A 22,611-nucleotide genomic window follows, 5' to 3' on the forward strand; every position below is an offset into this window, starting at 1 on the left:
CTAAGGGGCTGCCTTGGAAGATGCCCATGACCAAGCACTCCCTTTCTCCTGGTAACTCCTGTAAGTTGTCCAATCAGTTGGAGTAGCACAGCACTTATTTTTTTAGGTGAATTTCTCGAATTTTCAGAATAAATGTCCCCTAATGCATTTCAGAGGCCCTGTTCACAGTTCCAGCAGCAATGACCATGAAACAGTGCATATACTTTAAGTAGCATTTGGAATCAACGGTAATTCCATGTTTATTCCCAAAATGGTCACTATTAGATGAGGATGTTGAAGCGCTCTTTCATGAGGGCCAGGGAAAAGCAAAAATCACCCCCAGTGTTTCCATATGAACATATGAATTAGGAGCAGGAGTAGGCCGCTTCACCCCTCGACCCTGCTCTGCCATTTAATAAGATCATGGCTGATCTGAATGTAAACTTCAAACCCACATTCCTGCCTACCCCCAAATAAGCTTTCACCCCCTTGTTAAACATGAATCTATTTAGCTCTGCCTTAAAAATATTCAAAGACTCTGTTTCCACTGCCTTTTGAGGAAGAGAGTTCCAAAGACTCATGACCCTCTGAGAGAAAAAACTTTCTCCTTATCTCTGTCTTAAATGAGTGACCCCTTTTTAAACAGTGACCCCCCTAGTTCTAGATTCTCCCAAAAGAGGAAATATCCTCTCCACATTCACCCTGTCAAGACCCCTCAGGATCTAATAGCTTTCAATTGAGTTGTCTCTTCCTCTTCTAAATTCCAGTGGATACAAGCCTCACCTGTCCAGCCTTTCCTCACAGGCCAACCTGCCCATTCCTGGTACTAGTTTAGTAAACATTTCCTGAACTGCTTCTAACACATCTTTCTTTAAATAAGGAGACCAGTACTGCAAACAATACTCCAGATGTGGTCTCACCAATGCCCTGCACAACTGAAGCATAACCTCCCTACTTCTGTAATCAATTCCCCTCTCAATAAATGATAACATTCTATTAGCTTTCCTAATTACCTGCTGTACCTGCATACTAACCTATTGTGGTTCATGCACTAGAACACCCAGATCCCTCTGAATATCAGCTCTGCAATCTCTCACCATTTTTAGATAATAAAATTCCTTTTTACTCTTCCTGCCAAAATGAATGATTTCACATTTGCCCACATTAGGCTCTAGATGCTAGATCTTTGCCCACTCACTTAACCTATCTATCACTTTGTAGCCTCCTTACATCCTCTTCGCAATTTACTTTCCTACCTATCTTTGTGTCGTCAGCAAATTTAGCCACCATTCCTTTGGTCCCTTCATCCTTTAATCCATTAATTATAAACTTTTAAAATTAACGCGAACTGTTTAATTTTACTGTTAAAAGTTTGTCAGACAGCATGTGCTTTATCCACAGCTCGTCCGTCAGAAATGCACTACACGTGTGGTTCACATGGATGGCTATTTTCGAAGGTGGCTCTGAATTATAAATTTAGCATTGACTAGGATAATTTATGGTCAATAAAAAGGCCAAACCCCTACTTTGCTATTATAAAAGGAAATTCAGACACCTTCAATAAATTTGCAGTTACTGGAAGAAAAATTTCCTCTAATTTTCTCCCCACTTGTCTTCTGCCACTCTTGATGCCCATTCACGTAGTCTAACTCATTCTTTAATTTTTAACAATTCATGTGTCTATGAGTGTCTGGTTAGGGCTGCTGCTTGCAAACTTTTGGTTGTTTAGACTGTGATGGTAGGACCGCCCTCTGGCGGTCGGAGAGAGTCACTGCAGGGGAGGGGCCGCCCTCTGGCGGTAGCGATGAGTCAGTGCAGAAGCGCGGAAGGGAGCACCATCTGGTGGTGGCGGAGAGTCGGTGCAGCGGCGGCGGGCGGGCCTCCTGGTCATGGCCACGTTTTTCGGGGAGGTTCTGCCGGTTTTCTCCCGGGCGGTGGATGAAGAGGAGGAGGAGGAGGAGGATCAGGAGATCCGGAGAGAATTGGAGGGCCGCAGGTGAGGCCCGGGCCGGACCAGGACCAGGACCCGGATCCGGATCCGGCCGCTGAGGCCCCGCAGCCCGGGCGGCTCGGAGTGAAATGGGGATTAAACCCGGGCGGGTTCGGCACCGGGACCGGCTCCGGGTCGGCACCGGGACCGGCTCCGGGTCGGCACCGGGACCGGCTCCGGGTCGGCACCGGGACCGGCTCCGGGTCGGCACCGGGACCGGCTCCGGGTCGGCACCGGGACCGGCTCCGGGTCGGCACCGGGACCGGCTCCGGGTCGGCACCGGGAGTGACTCCGGGTCGGCACCGGGACCGGCTCCGGTTCGGCACCGGGAGTGACTCCGGGTCGGCACCGGGACCGGCTCCGGTTCGGCACCGGGAGTGACTCCGGGTCGGCACCGGGACCGGCTCCGGGTCGGCACCGGGACCGGCTCCGGGTCGGCACCGGGACCGGCTCCGGGTCGGGACCGGCTCCGGGTCGGCACCGGGACCGGCTCCGGGTCGGCACCGGGACCGGCTCCGGGTCGGGACTGGCTCCGGGTCGGCACCGGGACCGGCTCCGAGTCGGCACCGGGAGTGACTCCGGGTCGGCACCGGGAGTGACTCCGGGTCGGCACCGGGACCGGCTCCGGTTCGGCACCGGGAGTGACTCCGGGTCGGCACCGGGACCGGCTCCGGTTTGGCACCGGGAGTGACTCAGGTTTGACACTGGAAATTAATTCCAGTTGAACACCAGGACTGATCCTAGTTTGACACCTGGACTGATCCTGAATTGACACTGGTACTGACTTCAGTTTGACATTGGGGTTTACTCCAGTTTGATATTGGGACTGATACTGATTCGACACTGGGACTGAGGCAGGTTTGATACTGGGACTGACTCCAGTTTGACACTGGGACTGACTCTAGTTTATCTATGGGACTGATCTTGGTTTGTCTCTGGGACTGATCCTGGTTAGATTATGGGACTGACTCCAGTTTGACTCCGGAACTGACTCAGGTTTGATACTGGGATTGATCCTGAATTGACACTGGGGCTGACTCCGGTTCGACACTGGGACCCACTCCAATTTGACCCTGGGACTGACATTGGTTTGACTCTGGGACCGACTCCCGTTTGACATTGGGACTCAATCCGGTTTGGCACTGGGACTAATCCTGATTTGATACTGGGACTGAGTCCGGTTTGACACTTACTGAGTCTGGTTTGACACTGGGACTCACTGCGGTTTGACACTTACTGAGTCTGGTTTGACACTGGGACTCTCTGTGGTTTGACACTGTTACTGAGTCTGGTTTGACACTGGGACTCACTGCGGTTTGACACTGGGACTGAGCCAGTTTTGATATCGGGACTGAGTCCGGTTTGACACCGGGACTGAGTCCAATTTCATGTCTACATTGGATCCTGGACTGATAATGGGGCCAGTAAGTGAGTAGAGGGGACAACTGGCTGGAGTTCTGTGAACAAGAGTTTTGTATTACCTGAATTTAGCGGTTTGAAAAACTGTGATATACCTGAGAAGGGGGTGCTGCTAATACACAGCTGCTATTTGGAAAGAGCAGGTTAACAGTTTTGACAGTAACCCTTTGTCCGAATCACTCAGTTATCACGTGCAATACATCATCCCACCCTTTCCCACTCTGGTGCTGCACCAGACGCTGTGTAGTCCCAGCAATGATTTCCAGATTCTGCTATTTTATTTCTTTCTGGCTTCTGGTCAGCTCCGCATTGGGGTCTGAATTGTCAGGGTGCCCTTTCAATCAGCGTTGGGCAGGTTTCATCATTTGAGGAAAATTAAACTGAGATTGCACTCCCAGTAATCTTTCCCTGTACTCGTCATTGGTCATTTCTCATTTATTCAGAAAATATCTTGAAGTTCGATGAACCATTGAGTTGGCGTTGTGTGGGTTTTCTTCAGTTTGAGGTTTTATTCCAATTGTTTCTTCCCCATCAGAGAGATTACTATCAAATGGAGCACAGAGAGCAGAACCTCAACACCGGGAAGCTCAGAAAAATGGAGCCTTCCATGTTCCACGTTTCTAATTGCTGTTGGACAGAATGCTGTAGGTGAGTGAAGTAGGAAGTGCTGTAAGGTTCTCTGGGTGAGAATTGTTGGATGTGCCTGTCATTCACACTTGTGTCTCCCTGTCTGCTCACTGCGCTGTTGTCTGCTCACTGCGCTGTTGTCTGATCGTTGCGCTGTTGTCTGCTCACTGCGCTGTTTTCTGATCACTGCGTTGTTTCATAAGAACATAAGAACTAGGAGCAGGAGTAGCCAATTCAGCCCCTCGAGTCTGCCCCGCTCAATACGATCATGGCTGATCTCATTTCAGCCTCAACTCCAATTTCCTGCCCTCTCCCCATAACCTTTCAACCCGTTGCTAATTAAAAATCTGTCTGTCTATCTCCTCCTTAAATTTATTCAGCGTCCCGGCATCCACTGCACTCGGGGGTCGTGAATTCCACAGATTCACAACCCTTTGAGAAAAGTGATTCCTCCTCATCTCTGATTTAAATCTACCACCCCTTAGCCTAAAACTATGGCCTCTCATTCTAGAATGCCCCACAAGGGGAAACATCCACTCCACGTCTACTTTGTCTATCCCCTTTAGGATTTTATACACCTCAATTAGATCTCCTCTCATTCTTCTAAACTCTAGCGAGTATCGGCCTAAACTGCTCAATCTCTCCTCATAAGACAAGCCCCGCAATCTCTAGAATCAATCTAGTGAACCTCCTCTGAACCGCCTTCAGTGCAACTACATCCTTCCTCAAGTAAGGGGACCAAAACTGTGCACAGTATTCCAGGTGCAGTCTCACCAATGCCTTGTACAGTTGTGACAACACTTCCCTATTTTTATACTCTATTCCTTTAGCAATAAATGCCAAAATTCCATTTGCCTTCCATAAGACATAGGAGCAGAAATTAGGCCATTTGACCCATCGAGTCTGCTCCGCCATTCAATCATGGCTGATAAGTTTCTCAACCCCATTATCCTGCCTTCTCCCCATAACCTTTGATCCCCATACCAATCAAGAACCTACCTACCTCGGTCTTAAATACACTCAATGACCTGGTCTCCACAGCCTTCTGTGGCAATGAATTCCATAGATTCACCACTCTCTGGCTAAAGAAGTTTCTCCTCATCTCTGTTCTAAAAGGTCTTCCCTTTACTCTGAGGCTGTGCCCTCGGGTCCTAGTCTCTCTTACTAATGGAAACATCTTCCCCACGTCCACTCTATCCAGGCCTTTCAGTATTCTGTAAGTTTCAATCAGATCCCCCCTCATCCTTCTAAACTCCATCGAGTATAGCCCCAGAGTCCTCAAACGTTCCTAATATGTTAAGCCTTTCATTCCTGGGATCATTCTCGTGAACCTCCTCTGGACCCTCTCCAGGGCCAGCACATCCTTCCTGAGATACGGGGCCCAAAATTGCTCACAATGTTCTAAATGTGGTCTGACCAGAGCCTTATAAAGCCTCAGCAGCACATCCCTGCTTTTATATTCTAGTCCTCTCGAAATAAATTATTCATATTACCTGCTGTACCTGCATACTAGCTTTCAGCGATTCATACACGAGGACACCCAGATCCCTCTGCACTGAAGCATTCTGAAGTTTCTCTCCATTTAAATAATAAAGTCACCTTTTTATTCTTCCGACCAAAATGGATAACCTCATACTTATCCACGTTAAACTTCATCTGCCATATTTTGGCCGTTTCACCTAACCTGTCTATATCCATTTGTAAATTTCTTATTTCTTCATTGCAACTTACTTTCCCACCTATTTTGGTGTCACTTGCAAATTTAGCTATAGCACCTTCTATCCCTGAATCCAAGTCATTAATGTAGATTGTAAATAGTTGGGGCCCAAGGACCGAACCCTGTGGCACCCCACTAGTTACAGCTTGATAATCAGAAAAAGATCCATTTATCCCGACTCTCTGCTTTCTGTTGGTTAGCTAATCCTCTATCCAAGCTAATGTATTACCCCTAACTCCGTGTGATCTTATTTTGTGTATTAATCTTTTGTGCGGCACCTTATCAAAGACCTTCTGGAATTCCAGATATGCTACATCTACAGGATCCCCATTATCCACCTTGCTTGTCACATCTTCAAAGAACTCCAGCAAGTTAGTTAAACACGATTTACTCTTCATAAAGCCATGCTGACTGATGGATTGTATTTTGACTTTCTAAATGCCCCATTATTACTTCCTTAATAATAGATTCCAACAATTTCCCAATGACAGACGTTAAGCTAACTGGTCTATGGTTTCCTACCTTCTGCCTCCCCCCCTTTTTGAATAAGGGCATTATATTAGCATTTTTCCAATCCACTGGAACCTTTCCAGAATCCAGGGAATTTTGGAATATTGTAGCCAATGCATCCACTATCTCTGCTGCCACTTCCTTTAAGACCCTGGGATGTAGGCCATCAGGTCCTGGGGACTTGTCACCCTTTAATTCAAATAGTTTGCTCTGTACTTTTTCTCTAGTGATGGTGATTGTTCTAAGTTCCTCCTTCTCTATACCCTCTGCACTACCTGTTACTATAGGGGTGGTACTAGTGTCCTCCACCGTGAAAACTGAGGCAAAATATTGATTAAGTGTCTCTGCTATTTCTGCATTCCCCACTATTAACTCCCCAGTCTCATCCTCCAAGGAACCAACATTCACTTTAGCTACTCTCCTTTTATATACTTGTAGGAGCTTTTGCTATCAGTTTTTATATTTTGCGCTAGTTTTCTTTCATAATTTACCTTTGCTCTTTTTATTATATTTTTAGTAACCCTTTGTTGATCTTTAAAAGTTTCCCAATCTTCCAGCCTGCCACTGTCCTTTGCAATTTGGTATGCCTTAGTTTTTGCCTTTATGTTACCTTTAACTTCCTTGCTTAGCCATGGATGTCTTTTCCCCCTCTTACCATCTTTCTTCCTCTTTGGAATATATTTTACTTGGGAGGAATTGAATATCTTCTTAAATATCTGCCACTGATCATCAACTGTCCTACCTTGTAGTCTTCCTGCCCAGTCCACTCAGGGCAAATCTTGCCTCATGCCTATGTAGTTACCTTTGTTTAACTCCAGAACACTAGTGTGGGACTCAAGCTTATCGCTCTCAAACTGAACTTGAAATTCTGGCATGCTATGATCACTCTTCCCTAGAGGATCCTTTACTATGAGATCATTAATTAATCCCATCTCATTACACAAAACCAAACCAGAATAGCCTGCTCTCTGGTTGGTTCCACAACATATTGCTCCAAGAAACAATCTCTAATACATTCTATAAACTCTCCCTCAAGGCTACCCTTGCCAATTTGATTAGTCCAGTCTATATGCATATTAAAATCACCCATGATTATTGCCGTGCCTTTCTTTCATGCTCCCAGTATTTCTTGGTTTATACTGTGCCCTACTGATGAACTACTGTTTGGGGACCTATAAATTACTCCCGCCAGGGACTCCTTTCCCTTGCTATTTCTTATTTCTACCCTTGATTGACTCTACATCTTGCTCTCCAGTGCCTATATCATTCCTCACTATAGCACTGATCTCTTCCTTTACCAACAAAGCTACACCACCTCCTTTTCCTTCCTGCTATCCTTCCAAAACACTGAGTACCCTTAAATATTCAACTCTCAAACCTGTTCTCCCTGTAACCGTGCCTCAGCAATTGCCACCAAATCAGACCTATTTAACTCTATTTGCGCTGTTAATTCATTAGTTATATTCCGAACGCAATGCGCCTTCAGATACAAAGCCTTTAAGTTTACCCTATTGTCAATTTTCCCTATTCTTATATGATTCTTTGGTGTAATATGCCGTTCACACACTCTGTCCCTTCCTTTCACTTTTTGGTAACAATCAGCCTCGTCACTAACCTGCACTCTTACCCTCTCCTTAAACTTTGATTTTTTATATTTCCATGCAACTGAACCCTCCCCCTCACTTTCACGTTTTGTCTGATCGCTGCATTGTTATCGGATCACTGCATTGCTGCCTGATCACTGCGTTGCTGCCTGATCACTGCGCTGTTGCCTGATCACTGCGCTGTTGCCTGATCACTGCGCTGTTTGCCTGATCACTGCATTGCTGCCTGATCACTGCGTTGTTGCCTAGTCATGCATTGTTCACTGATCACTGCATTGTTGTCTGATCAATGGGTTGTTGCCTGATCAACGTGTTGTTGTCTATTCACTGCATTGTTGCCTATTAAATGCGGTGTCTGATCACTGCACTGTTGCCTGATCACTGCGCTGTTGCCTGATCACTGCATTGCTGCCTGACCACTGCGTTGTTGCCTAGTCATGCATTGTTCACTGATCACTGCATTGTTGTCTGATCACTGCATTGTTGCCCGATCGTGCATCATTGCCTGACCACTGCATTGTTGCCCGATCGTGCATTATTGCCTGATCACTGCATTGTTATCTATTCACTGCGTTGCTGCCTGATAACTGCATTGTTGCCTGACTGCGCATTGTTGTCTATTCACTGCGTTGCTGTCTATTCACTGCGTTGCTGTCTAATCACTGCGTTGTCTATTCACTGTGGTGTTGCCTGATCAGTGTGTTGTTGCCTGATAATTGCATTGTTGCCTGATCTCTGCGCTGTTGCCTGATCTCTGCGCTGTTGCCTGATCACTGTGTTGTTATCTGTGACCCTCTGCATCTCATGTCTTCAGTTTTAATAGAACAAATATATCACATCACATGCTGTTCCTTTTTGCTGCATCCTTGCTACACTGAACGCGACCCTCATCATAAGAGGTTTTTCATAATTTCATTCTTTCCAGGGCAAGGAAATCTTGACTCCAGGCGTTCTGTATCTTGCTCCTCTCGGTCTGTATCTTGCTCCTCTCGGTCTGTATCTTGCTCCTCTCGGTCTGTATCTTGCTCCTTTCGGTCTGTACCTCGTTCCTCTCGGTCTGTACCTCGCTCCTCTCGGTCTGTACCTCGCTCCCCTCGGTCTGTACCTCGCTCCCCTCGGTCTGTACCTCGCTCCTCTCGGTCTGTACCTCGCTCCTCTCGGTCTGTACCTCGCTCCTCTCGGTCTGTACCTCGCTCCTCTCGGTCTGTACCTCGCTCCTCTCGGTCTGTACCTCGCTCCTCTCGGTCTGTACCTCGCTCCCCTCGGTCTGTACCTCGCTCCCCTCGGTCTGTACCTCGCTCCCCTCGGTCTGTACCTCGCTCCTCACGGTCTGTACCTCGCTCCTCTCGGTCTGTATCTCGTTCCGCTTGGTCTGTATCTCGTTCCCCTTTGTCTGTATCTTGTTCCTCTTGGTCTGTTCCTTGCTCCTCTCACTCCGTTTTCTAGCCCCACCAGACTTCTCTTTATTAAAACCTAAGCGTAGCTCTTCCTGATCACTAATTCCCAATTTGCTTAGCCTGTTGTGCCTCATTATTGCAACGTGCAGCAGTGATGGAATTAATTCTGCGATTGACCGTGCAAACTCTGCTCTTTGTCTTGATAGGGTTTCTGAACTCCTTTGTTCAATGCTCTGGGAGCTGGGAAACCATTGGAGCTGCTACATTCTGGAATGAGAGAGTTAAGGGGACAGATCCCGTCAATCAACAGTTCCCTACAGATTCGTCATGTCTTCTCTACCGGCTGTCATCCAATCCAATGGTCTGTTTCTATGATTGAATTAAATGTGTCTGGATATGTGACAATCTGAGAAAATGTGCATTTAAAAGAGAGATGCCTAAACTCCTGCATGTGAATCTCATTCCTGCTCATTTGCATCAAATTCACCCTTCACAAGGTCAGTCTGACCTGACGGGTGTTGCATTTGCAAGTGCACTGACAGTGGTGATGACAGACTCAAGAAACACAGCAAACATTTCCTCCCTCAGTCTTCCACCTATCTCTCCTGAAGGCACTAACCCAAGCTGGATTAATGGGGTAGTTATGTTGAATGACCTTTAACTGTTGGCATCAATGATTTGACCATGGAACAGTCACAGCGAGATCTGATCTGATCCTTGCTCAATATCCAAAAATGTGGGCTCGCACAAAGTGAGGAGCACCGGGAGTCTTGGCTGTTTTTCTTTCTCGGACTGGGCAGTGCAGAGGACCATATACTGGCTGCAAAGCGATGACCGGTGTTCAGCCCAGTTCAAGGCCAACATCCCTTCCACATGGACACAACTTGTCTTTTCAAGCCCTTTAGTGTTAAACCTGAGAGGTATTGAAGGTTGACTGTAATAAGCAATAGAAAGATTCCATGTAACCCCAGCCTGGTTGAGTTACTCATTTGAGTTAGAGTTAGAAGCTATTGCAGGCTGCTGTTTAGCAGATGCAGCAGAATCCCAAAACTCATTGAATAATGGGGTCCTAAAATGGCTAACACTGTGAATAGATCAGTATCAATTCCTTTTTTATCTGTACATGTTGCCGTTTTTTTGGGTTTATGTTTCGCAAGCCAGTAATTACCAAGGTCAGTGGCCTTCTATCTGTGCCAATGTGGTAAGATTCTCAGTAGAGCAGTAGCTACACTTTAAAAATACTTCACTGACTGAGGTCATGAAAGGCGCAAGTTCTTTCCTTGAGAATGTTGTCTTTTTGATGTCACGCGTTACCTTTCTATCGTTGCAGATTCTGAGCTGCCATTGTAGCTGCAGTGTGGCTGAGGATCAGCTCTTCCAGTGGACTGAAAAGGTACGAGCACTGCTACTGGTGCGTTTTTACAGCCATGTTACCTCCTTCCTTGTAAGTCATGTAGACAGAAGACAAGGGCTTTATATCGTCATTCGCACCGTTGTGCAGGAGAACTAAAAGCTAGTAGGCTGCTGACTTCCACTCTTACTGGATGAGGTATTCCAGGAACCTGGGCTGATCATCCAGTCCACATCCCTCCAGGGCAGTTTGAGAATTTGAATTCAGTTTAAAATGAAGTGACTATGAAATAGTCAGATTACCATAAAACCCCAACTCGTTCACTAATGTCCTTTTGGGAAGGAAATCTGCCATCCTTGCCCAGCCTAGGCCTGTGTGTGACTCCATTCCCATATCACTGTGCAGGGGAGGCTGTGGCATAGTGGTATTGTCACTGGACTGGTATTCCAGAGACCCGGGGTAATTCTCTGTGGACTTGGATTCGAATCCCGCCATGGCAGATGGTGAAATTTGAGTTCAGTAAAAATCTGGAGTTAATAGTCTGGAGTTAATGATGACCACGAAACCATTGCTGATTGTCGTAAAAAAACAAACCAACTGACATATAGTCCAGACCCACAGCAATGTGGTTGACTCTTAAGCAATGTGGTTGACTCTTAAGCAATGTGGTTGACTCTTCAGTGCCCTCTGAACAAGGGCAATTAGGGATGGGCTAGCCAGTGACGCCCACATCCCATGATGGCCCACATCCTACTTCTTCTACAGAGTAGAAGGCCTGGCACCATTTTCCCAGTGACAACCAAACCTCTCTTTTGTGAGATCTTTTTTTCTAATTCATATACGTGGCAGGAGAGGTGCCAAAATGTAACCATCTCGCCTGTGCTAGGTAGCTGTGTGTATTTATGGTGGGATAGGAAATTGGGTTTTTGGGATACTGGCAGTGCCTCCTGGAGCCGATCACTGTAGGCTTTGCTGAACTGTGAAATATAATACAGAAAGTCAGAGGGCAAATGCAAGAACTGGCTCATTGCACTTATCAAAACACTATCTTCCAGATTTTTATTGAATTTAAATATTACCATCTGCTGTCCCCAGAGCATTACCCTGGACTACTCTGGAACATCAGTCCAGTGAACTACCACAATGTCACCACCTCCCCATATGAGCTGTGCTCTTTTCAGTACAGTCGTCTACATGTTAGTATATGAATGCATTACCTTATTGGAGAACCATTAGTTTAGTTTTCTTTATGAAACCAAGCCAAAGGCCTTAATTTTCACGGGGATAGACAGGGTCTCCAGCTTAGCAAAAATTGCATTGGGGCCCTGATTCCAAAGTCCTGCCCCTGAACCCAGCGGCCACCATTTTTACCGTTGGGGCAGGGTGGGGTGTCTAGTACAGGGGCAGCTTGTAGTTTGCACATCTGTGGTTCACAGAAAGTGAGGCTGCCTTCAAACAGATCCAATTTTGATTAGTGGGATGTGCAAAACACAACTTCTAGGCTTTAGACCTTTGAGGAAAAGGTCTAAAGCTGCCAGAGTTATTTGGAGAAGTAGGTTATCCTTTCGGATGGGTCCAGGTGCCCCTTTGGGAAAGGTAAATTGTCCTTTGGGAGAGTTAAGGTGTCTTTTGAGGTGGATAAGAGTAGACATGAATATGTGTAAAAAGTGAATAAGCTCTGTGGAACTGACAATCTTTGGATCAATTTAAATCTCCTGCCCTTTAAATTAAAGGATAGCCTGCAGTTTAAAAACAAACGGTACTTTCAGTTTCACTCTGTTGACATAAGTCTGAGGGTTATCATTATGGGATTTGTGCTGCATGACTGATTCCACAACCCATCATTATCACAGTGGGATGCCTGTCAGTTCACAATTTTATTGACAGCTCCAAGTGGTTATAAATTTAATGTGGGGCTATGAATACATATGCTTGTTTTTATAAGGGACTAAGTATTTGAATAAAATGTTTGCTTTTGTAAGGGATTAAGTAGTTGAAGGAATTTAAATGTATTGGACCGGTTTTGACGGATGAGAGTTTTAAAAAAAAAATAAAGCTTGTAATAGACACTTAGAACTTTATTTTATTTCATCTGACCATAGCTCCTCAGGTCTACCAATGATGGATATTGGGTGAGTTGGCATGGTGGGTGTAAGGGAAAAGGGTGATGGGTGAGGGGAGCATGAGTTGATATGAGATGGCACTAAGTTGGCAATCAGCTTCTACATTTCTATGGGTATAAAGGACCATGGTGGGGTGGGTAGAGTGGCATAGGTTGGCATGGAGGGTTTGAGGGGCCATGGGGGCTATGAGATGGCATGAGTTGATATGAATGGAGTGTGTGGAGGGGTGAGGGCTGGAGGCCAATTTTTTGTTTTATTCTTACAGACCCCCTTTTAAACAGTCCACTTGACATCTGGCTGTCTCTGAATTCTTTCCGGGCGCGGTGGGACTGACTTCAGTTAGCTCAGGACCCACCTGGAATGAAAATTACAGCATCTGGGGCACTTTCTCCCGAGTTGGATTGAGGGAGTAGGGAATTTTCCCAATTCTGTGCTTCGTATTCAAGAATGAAAATCTGCCCCTAAGTCTATACACTAAATATTGATCAACTCGATAAAACAACCTGTGGTGATGTACTGAACATAAACCGAGTGGTGGATTAGAGCCTGTCCTCTCAGACAATCATTCAACACAAAAAGAGGCCTTTTGGCTGATTGCCCTTGCGCTGGCTCTTTGAAAGGACTATCCAATTAGCCCTAATCCTCTGCTCTTTCCCCACAGTCTTGCAATATTCTCCATTTCCTGTTTGAAAGTTACTATTCAATCTGCTTTCACCACCATTTCAGGCAGTGTTCATGTCTAGCTCAGACTGGTGAGGCGGGATTCCTCTCCATTAGCTGTGGGGACCTTTTGCGAAATTGTTTTGGGAAATTTCAATTCAAAGCTCAGATCCACTAAAATGTGGCACTAATTGTGCTTTGTTTACCCCAGCAAGGTGTCCTAAAATACCCGTGCCTTGGCAACACAGTTGTGACATTCCATTTCCCATGCCAGTTATCCAGTGGCCTTGATGAGTCAGTTTGCCAATATAGTGCCATCAGCTGTGATTATGAAGCCCTTTACATTCAGCGTGATCCCACCCGCGGAGCTCTCTCACTGCTGGTTGGTCAGTCATAGCTGTCAGTTCATTGGTGGAAGTGATTAATGAGCGATTGGCCAATCAGAAGTGAAAAAAACTTGCCTCAAGTTTAAATCAGAGTCGGAGTTTGGGAATTCCAGTTCCCAGATGGGCCTGGGGACTTCTGTGCATGTGTGGGCTGGGAGGTGGCCTCACATGCGCAGTTCAAGTCATTTCCATTTTCATGTTTATTGCGCATACGCTGGCCTGGAGATGGCCGCACATGTGCAGCTCATCAATTTTTGCCTTCCTCAGCCGGGAACCGACCCTGCGCACATGCGCAGAAGAAAAGTGAAACGGTGTGAAACTGCAGGTCAGGTGACCTAAAGAGGCACACCACAGCAGAGAAGGTGTCCCAGGGCACAGACTTGGGGAGGGGGACAGGGAGAACATCCCCAAACCAAGAAGAAGGTCCCAAACAAGGGAGTGGGACAGGAAAGATGTCCAAGAAGACAGTCCCAGATAAGGGACAAGGACAGAGGTCAGAAACACATCCTGTTAAGTAAAGTTGAGAGAAACGAGCAGAGCAGAATTAAAGAGAGAGAGCTGGGCGGAGCAGATTTGAAGCAGTGTGGGCTCGAGAGAAGACCTGAAGATTCGAGAAGGCAGCCAAAGGTTGGTCACACCATGATGTGGGCCGTAAGGACAAAGGTGCCCCTTTGGAGCAGTGGTGTTTGGCTTGGCACGGCCAAAGGTCTGAAATTGTGCTTGGAAGATGAAGCTTGCGTGTACATGGTGATCCGGGGAAAGGAATCTTAGAAGGCGAGATTGAAAACCTGGCGGTGGACCCTGGTTGAAACTGTCCGAGTGAGAGCGACTTCTGGAGAGAATTCCAGGGTGAGTTCTTCAGATGTGGAGATTGAAAATCCTCGTGAGAAAGACAGAGCTTCAGTGAGACTGGTTTGGCTCACAGTATGACAAGCCTTTGGGTGGGTTGTTGAGAAATCCATAGAATCTGCTTTGGTCGCACCTGTCATTTACTTTGGAGTGTGGTGTGTCTGTCCACAGTTCACCAGTTGGTTCACATGTGCTGCATACTTACCCTGGATGTTAGAGTGTAAGATAGATATGATAAATTATTTAATCTTCCCAAATTTGTATGTGTCTGTAAAGATATGGCTGGGAAGAAGTAATAGCGAATATTTGAATCATTTTCTTGTGTTTGTATTGAGATCTTTCCAACCTTTTTGTCTGGTGTAATATAATTGTTCATTTTTCTATTTTAATAAATGTTTTATTCTTTGTGTTAAAAGTTCATTAGCAGACTCCTGTGAATTTGTTCAGTAACTTATCTCTATGTTTTCTAAAGAAAAGGCTAGGATCTATCAAGCCAGGTTTCACTTTGGGCCCTGACTTGCCCAGTATTGACATCAGCTGGGGCCCTTAACAGTTGGGACAAGATAATAAAGTCCACTTGTGTCAGTGGGGGAAACTGTACTGATTTCAGAATGAGCAATGCACTCTTATTGTTGGTTATTTTGTGTGTCAGGTGACTAAAGGGAGGAAATGTTTGTTTCCCGTTACAGGTTTTTGGAAATATCCAGCAAAGGAACCTAGAGGTGATCATATTATCGAGCTGCTCAGTGACTGAATATAAATCTCCCGCGTCCATTTCCAACATCTCTGTGCCTTTCCTCCGAGCTTTGAAAACCAGTGCATTCCAGGAGACGACTCTCTGTGCGTTACTAGAGCAGCCAAATGTGATATCTGGTCTCTCGGCGGCAGGTACGGGCTCTGGGTGTTTCTATAAGAGAGGGAGAGGAAGTTGCATGATTTAACAGTTGATATCAGTATCTTTATCGACGATTGCATTTGTAGGGCTTCAGTCTCCAGTGATGCTGAAACCTCTTAGAGTTGCGTACAAGACAAAAATGGGGTTGAGTTAGAATTTCTGACTTGGAAGCTGGAATTCTCTGTATTGAACCAGGCGAGATGTTTCCATTTTGTATGAATTCATTTGCATTTTTCCTTCCTTTGGCATAATGATTATTCAGTAGACCTTTCCAAAATGGCTAATTAATAAAGACCCAAGGGGGCATGATACTTAGTGACCCTTTTACAGTTTCCTGATCGTCTTGCCTTTAATTTTTCACCCATTTTCACCCAAAGACTTTCTCCCCTATTTTGAATCTCATACCAGTGAAACGGTCAACAGGGGGTGACTTCTACCAGCACTGCCCTCTGCCCTTTCAAAGAGGCACACCAGAGTTCTGCACCTTGATCATCTTCCAAGGGTTAAATCACAAGGAGAGATTGCACAAACTAGGGCTGTATTCCCTGGAATTTAAAAGATTTTATTGAAGTTTTCAAGATATTGAGGAGAACAGTTAGGGTAGATAGATAGAAAATATTTCCGCTGGTTGGTGAGTCTAGGACTAGGGGTGTAGCCTAACGATTAGAAGTTTGGAACTCTCTTCCACAAAAATCAATTGCTGTTCCATCAGTTGTTAATTTTAAAACCTGAGATTGATAAATTTTTATCAACCAAAGGTATTAAGGGTTATGGGACAAAGGATTTAGGACAAAAAATAGGTTGTAGACCAGCTGTGGTCATATTGAATGGCAGAACAGTCTTGAGGGGCTAAATGGCCTCCTCCTATGTTTTGTGCAGTGTATAAATACTGACACTGATCAACTGGGTCAAATGATCTGCTTCTGTACTGAAAATTCAATGAACTTTTCTCATCTCCTCATATGTTTAAAATGTTGATTCTCCCAATTACTTGATAGCTTAAATTCTATCTTGGCATAGCCTCTTGAGTGCCCATGGTTATACAGCAACAAATAGCCTTTTTATATGAAAATTATTTTGTAATCTTCCATTTCCTATTCACTTTCATTCCACCTTCCCTTTTGGAAGTGCCTCACCTCTAACCTGCCCTCGTTGCTGGTGTGAGCCTAGGGTGCCTGTCTGCAGTATTAAAGTGCTGGCAGATATGGTGGTTTAATATCATTTTCACAGTGAGGCCATTCTGAATAGACCCAGACATGTAATCCAAGAGCACACATTTAAAACTGGTCAGAAGGTAACTTTAGGTACTCAGATCCAAAGTCATTTTTGTTAGTCACGGATATATTTCTGTCATCCTTGCCAAACCTTCCCAATCCCTATTATCCTTTTAAACCTGAAAGCTCGGTGCCACTTTATCACCATTCTTAATTTACGGAGAATCGTTCCTTCCCTTCGCAATCGAATTTAGGCCTTTCACTTTGGTTCTTGCTAGGAACGTTGTGTTTCTGGGAGCGGCCTGATCTGCCCATGCATCCCCCCCCCACCCCGGCCAAGACTTTACAGTTCTCCTGCGCCTTAAAGCAGTATTGCTGAGATTAGGAGCTCAGTGCAGGAAGTGATTAAACCAGTATCCCACCGCACTTTCCATGGCAAAAACTGCAGCTGTTCGAGCACCACCACCACCACCTGCTGAAGAGTAACTAGGGATGGGCAATAGATGCCAGCCTTGCTAATGATGCCCATAGAAGGAATAACTTGCAGGCCTACTGGGAAAGTGTGGGGCTAATTGAGTAGCACTTTTAAAGAGCCGGCACAGGCATGATGGGCTGAATGGACTCCCTTTATGCTTCTACATCCCCAACATGAATTTTAAAAAGCTTTGCTTTGTAAAGATACCACAGTGCTCCCTGATACAATGCCTTTTCAATTACTTCTGAAGCTTTAGACTTTCTAAATAGTTTGCTTTCAAAACTTTTGAATGTTGTAATTTAAAAGCTCAATGTCCCCAGGCAAAAAAAATTTTAAGTGCAAGTGGGTTTTAGGCTTAGCCCTGTGAAATCTAGGCAATTGAGTTTCTTTAAGATGGTTAAACTTGCATGGTATTTTGGTCTTTTCTGCTTCATGTTTTCTCTGATGACGGGTGATAACTCGGAGGATTTGATTTCAGGGGCAGCAGCATTCCTGTTAAACCTCAACCAAGTGGTTGTTCTTCATGTGTGAGTGCAACCAACGAATGGCGCTGAAGCCAATTGCGATATACCCACCCCGCCCTGGATGAGATCAGCCAACTCAATTCAGACCAGGGTGGAGTATAGAAATGCTGTGGGGAAGATGGTGTCGCGGTAATGTCACTGGACTGGTAATCCAGATGCCCAGGCTAATGTCGTGGGGACCTGGGTTCAAATCCCACCATGGCAGCAAGTGGAATTTAAATCCAATTAACAAACCTGGAATTATAAAGCTAGCCTCAACAATAGTGACCACGACAACTATCATCAATTTTTTTTTTTAACTGATTAGGTTCATTTACTCCCGTTAGAGAGGGAAATCTGTCATCCTTACCTAGTCTGGCCTGTTTGTGACTCTAGACTCACCAGTAATGTGGGGCTGATTCTTAACTGGCCTCTGAAATGGCCGAGCAAACCATCCAGTTCAAAGGTAATTAGGGGTGAGCAACAAATGCTGGCTTTGCTGCCAGTGACACCCACATCCCATGAAAAAGATTTTAAAAAAGTTCTGGTTTGCGTGGATCAGTAAGGGACTTGAATCTGGCCACTTAGTCTTGTGGAGAGTTGTGGGGTGTTGTGCTTCAGGAGCTGTGCCCAATTGTTGTTCTGAGCAGTGAGTTATCTTGTGATTCCCTCTCCAGTTCTGAGTTACTGTCAGGTTCGGCAGATACCCGCTGTGCTCTATCATTGCTACAGTGATGTCACAACTATAGATTCTCTGACAGTAGAAGCTTTTCGACCACTACTCGCCTGCAAGAGCCTGACTTCATTTGTGAAAGTAAGGACCTTTTATTTGTTTATTTGTTTGTGTGTGAGAGGGGAGGTGTATTACTGAGCAATGCAGAATTGTACATGTTACACATTCAACCTGAAAGGCGACACTTTGTGTATATATCAAATAGCACCTACGACATGTTACGTTTATAGCAGTGGTGTATTTGGTGATACATTTCTAAATAATAATTAATTAAACCCTCTTCGTTACTTAACTTCATAGCCGGAATTTGATTCCATTTTTCCTCTTGCTAAATCCTCCAGTCCTGAAGGTGTTAAAAAATAGACAAAGAAAGAAGGGTTGACTGTTGGTGGGTTACCGGTTTGTAGTCAGCAGCCCTCCATGGGCATGCCAGCTCATCATTCTGCGTGTGTGAGTTTACACAGTGTGTTCCAACGGACTATTCAACAAAGGGAAATAGGGCCCCCCCCCCCTGCCCACTGCCAAGACTAACTGTGTCCTCGTGGATGCTGGCAGTTACTCGGACCTTTGCCTAAGGAGTTCTTCCTGTGTGAGACTAGAGAATGAAGTTTAGCGTGCTATTTCACCTGAAAAACAATCACTTTCAAGCCTAGTCCTGGTTCCCATCACAACATCCGGCTCATGTGGAGCATCAACACCAGCGTGGAGCTGGTGGGCCGGATGGCCTCTTTCTGCACCACCGTTTCTATGTAACAACTTACACTTATATTACGTTCCCAATACTGAAAACTATCCCAGACAGCTTCACAGAGCCGTAAGGGGAAAAGGGGGATCTGGAGCCAAACTTTGGGAGGGGTGATCACAAGTTTGGTTAAAGATGTGGGTGAGCATAGGAAATGCCATAAAGGCGGAGAGGTGGCAGAGAATCTTAGAGTGTGCAGCCCAGGCAAATGAAGGCACAACCACTAGTGATGGGGCATATGTAGGGCTGGAATCAGAGGAATAGAGAGCTTGGGGGGTGGGGGGGTGGGGCAGGGTGTGATAGGTTGTACCTTTGAAGGCCAGTCACACAGATAGGGAGGAACAGAGCCATGAGGGAGTTAAATCAGGGAATGAGACTTGTAGCTTTGGGCTGTTGGGGGCAGGAGGCAATGTTAATCAGCAAGGACAGAAGTGTTGGACAAATGGGGCTTGATGTGGCATAGATTGCAATATGGTTTTCAGCAAGCATCAATGGATAGGAGTTGGAACCTTATCTGATTTCCCTTCCCCCTTCCCTCCACTCTGCACAATCATTCCTAGCCCTGCAATCCTTTGAGACTAAAATGCATTGGCAGTTCGCAGCATTTTTGAATAGTTTCTTTGTTTCTTTGCAGGATACCTCACGAAGTGCAGAAATACTGAAACAGCTCATCGATATGAGCAAGATCCAAAGCAACCTGTACACATGAGGCCGTAACAATTCCTGAACAGTTTTTAAGTTAACAGTTGAGAGATTTCCAAAGATACTGTGTTTGCTGCGTGCATTTAGTCATGTTTTATTACCCTTAAAATTATTAAACCGTGGCAGTTTTGTTTCACAGCATTTTGAATTAAATATTTTGTTAGACTTCTTCCTTGATTTTTTTTCTCAGTTGCACCGTTTGTTTATTTCCAGTCTAGAGCTAATCCCATTAGCCCCAGAAATCTAGTTCTGGTCATGTTGCTGCCATTATCCGGTAGGCCTGTCAATTATTAAAATATGCAGTGAAAAGATGCCTTTGTTTTCCTTTGTTGAGGTCATTTGCCTGATATTTACAAGGGCGGGGGGAGCAGGTGAGAGGTTACTTCCACATACCTAAATTTTAAAAGTGCTCAGCTTTACAATTCCCTGTGATTTGTCTTTCCTCCTCGGACCCGCTGTTGATTAAATAAAAAAGCCTCCCACTGATCATCAATTGATTATACACTTGTCCCCCATGCCAGTTGTTTGATGGTGACAGATAAAACTGTTGGATATTAGAAATAAAACATTGGAAACTTACTATAGATATAAAAACAAAAAACTGCGGATGCTGGAAATCCAAAACAAAAACAGAATTACCTGGAAAAAGTCAGCAGGTCTGGCAGCATCGGCGGAGAAGAAAAGGGTTGACGTTTCGAGTCCTCATGACCCTTCAACAGTTCAGTGTCATGAGGACTCGAAACGTCAACCCTTTTCTTCCCCGCCGATGCTGCCAGACCTGCTGACTTTTTCCAGGTAATTGGAAACTTACTGCTGGTTCCCCCAGTAAAGGGAAGATGTTTCAGGCAACAGGTTGTTTATCAGATAAAAAACTGCGGATGCTGGAAATCTAAAACAAAAATAAAAATACCTGGAAAAACTCAGCAGGTCTGCGAGAGGAACGCAGTTAACGTTTCAAGTCCGAATGACCCTTCAACAGAACTAAGTAAAAATAGAAAAGAGGTGAAATATAAGTTGGTTTAAGGGGGGGTGGGACAAGTAGAGCTGGATAGAGGGCCAGTGATAGGTGGAGATTGCCAAAAGATGTCATAGTCAAAAGAACAAAGAGGTGTTGAAGGTGGTGATATTATCTAAGGAATGTGCTAGTAGGTGACATTAAGGGTAGAAAGCAGGACAAGCAAAGTACAGATAGCCCTAGTGGGGGTGGGGTGGGGGGAAGGGATCAAAATAGGCTAAAAGGTAGAGATAAAACAATGGATGGAAATACGTTTAAAAATAATGGAAATAGGTGGGATAAGAAAAATCTATATAAATTATTGGGGGAAGAAAAACATTCTGTTTATCGGAATGAGTTTAAAGATGAGCTGCTCGGGCCTGACATCCAGGAACACTGGGAAGGTGAATCTGTGAGCACTTACAGCCTGAACAATTAAATGCTCATGAGCCCTTTTCTGCCTTCCCTGAAACTGATGGATCTTCTCAGCACCGTCCTAATAAATATCAACTTTTCCAACATTGAGGCTTCTTCAGTGAAGTGATTGAGAGGAAATACTTTGTACTGGGCTGACTTTTTCAGAGCACATCCTTGCCTTTTTAACCATGAGGCCCAGTATTATCTTTTCCTCCCACCACCTTTGTCAGTCAGAACTGTTTCAAATCAGGAAATTGATTCCAAAAATGGATTAACTACTCCTTTGGTGTTGGGGGTGGGGAGGAGGAGGAAGAATGACATCAAGCTGGAAATGTATGAGGAGAGTAGTGAAGATTCAGGAATGGGAGGGGGGAAGTAATGCACACTTGGGTAAAGTTTTCACACACGCAATTATTGCATTGCCCTTCAGTTTAACAGAGCCCAGGAATAATGAGGGTTTTCAGGTTAAACAGATCAAACCTTCAATCAAAAAATGGTATATTAGTGGAGTGGTCCTGTTACTAGACAGGCCTGGACTAATAATGCAGAGTATGAGAGTTCAGAACCCTGGAAACGTGAGAATTTGAATTCAGTTTCAAAGATATCTGGAAATAAAGAACTGGTACAGTATTAGACATAAGGCACAAAAAGCATCAGTTTGTCCCAAAATTGCGCTCCCTAAATCCCTCCACTGCTCCCACTTCCTCTTTTGCAGGCTAGCTGATATTCTTTAGAGAGGTAAACCTGCTGCCTTTATTTGGTCTGTTCTAGGTATGACTCCAGCCCCACACCCACCAAGAGCTTTCTGGGTCAGATTGCCAGGTTGTGTGGGTTCGATAAGGTGCCAGGGCTAGATCACTCCCACCATACTTACTTCACGGGTTTCATTGGTTAGAAAAATCAGAGCGACTTTAGGCTGCATGGAAAAGGGGAATAAACCACAGCAGACAAGAAGGAGCCAGCACCTGGAAATAGATCCAAGGTTTTTCCACATGAAGGTTGATTCAATATCCAAAAAAAGAGCTGGTACCAGTTGTGGGTGTTTGAGTTAAAGTATAAACACTGAGTGCAACATTTTGAAACATTTATTTGTGGGATGCTAATATCGCTGGCAGGCTCGACATTTATTGTCTAGCTGTCCCGAGTGGCTTTAGGCTACTTCAGAGGACAGTTAAAAATCAATCTTGTTCTGTTCACCCTGTTTGTGACCACATGGTTGGCTCCATGTAATCCCTTAAGTCACCCACAAAGGTTTAAAAGTCTGCAATAGTGTCATAATGATGGGCAGAATGCTGCTACCCATATTGTGCCTGCTTACCTACCT

The 22,611-nt window shown here is 45.1% G+C and overlaps 1 protein-coding gene across 1 annotated transcript; it reads left to right on the forward strand.

Moving 5' to 3' along the window:
- Positions 1-1,843: 1,843 nt before the first annotated feature.
- On the forward strand, positions 1,844-20,185 carry psmg1 (proteasome (prosome, macropain) assembly chaperone 1). Its single transcript, XM_078560291.1, has 7 exons — positions 1,844-1,975; positions 3,924-4,036; positions 9,450-9,604; positions 10,574-10,636; positions 15,302-15,500; positions 18,377-18,513; positions 19,809-20,185. The coding sequence occupies exons 1-7, from the start codon at positions 1,869-1,871 to the stop codon at positions 19,881-19,883; spliced, it is 849 nt and encodes a 282-aa protein (XP_078416417.1). The 5' UTR covers positions 1,844-1,868; the 3' UTR covers positions 19,884-20,185.
- The last annotated feature ends 2,426 nt before the right edge of the window (positions 20,186-22,611 follow it).

The sequence above is a fragment of the Cetorhinus maximus genome, chromosome 16 (genome assembly GCF_964194155.1).
Source record: "Cetorhinus maximus chromosome 16, sCetMax3.hap1.1, whole genome shotgun sequence".
NCBI lineage: Eukaryota > Metazoa > Chordata > Chondrichthyes > Lamniformes > Cetorhinidae > Cetorhinus > Cetorhinus maximus.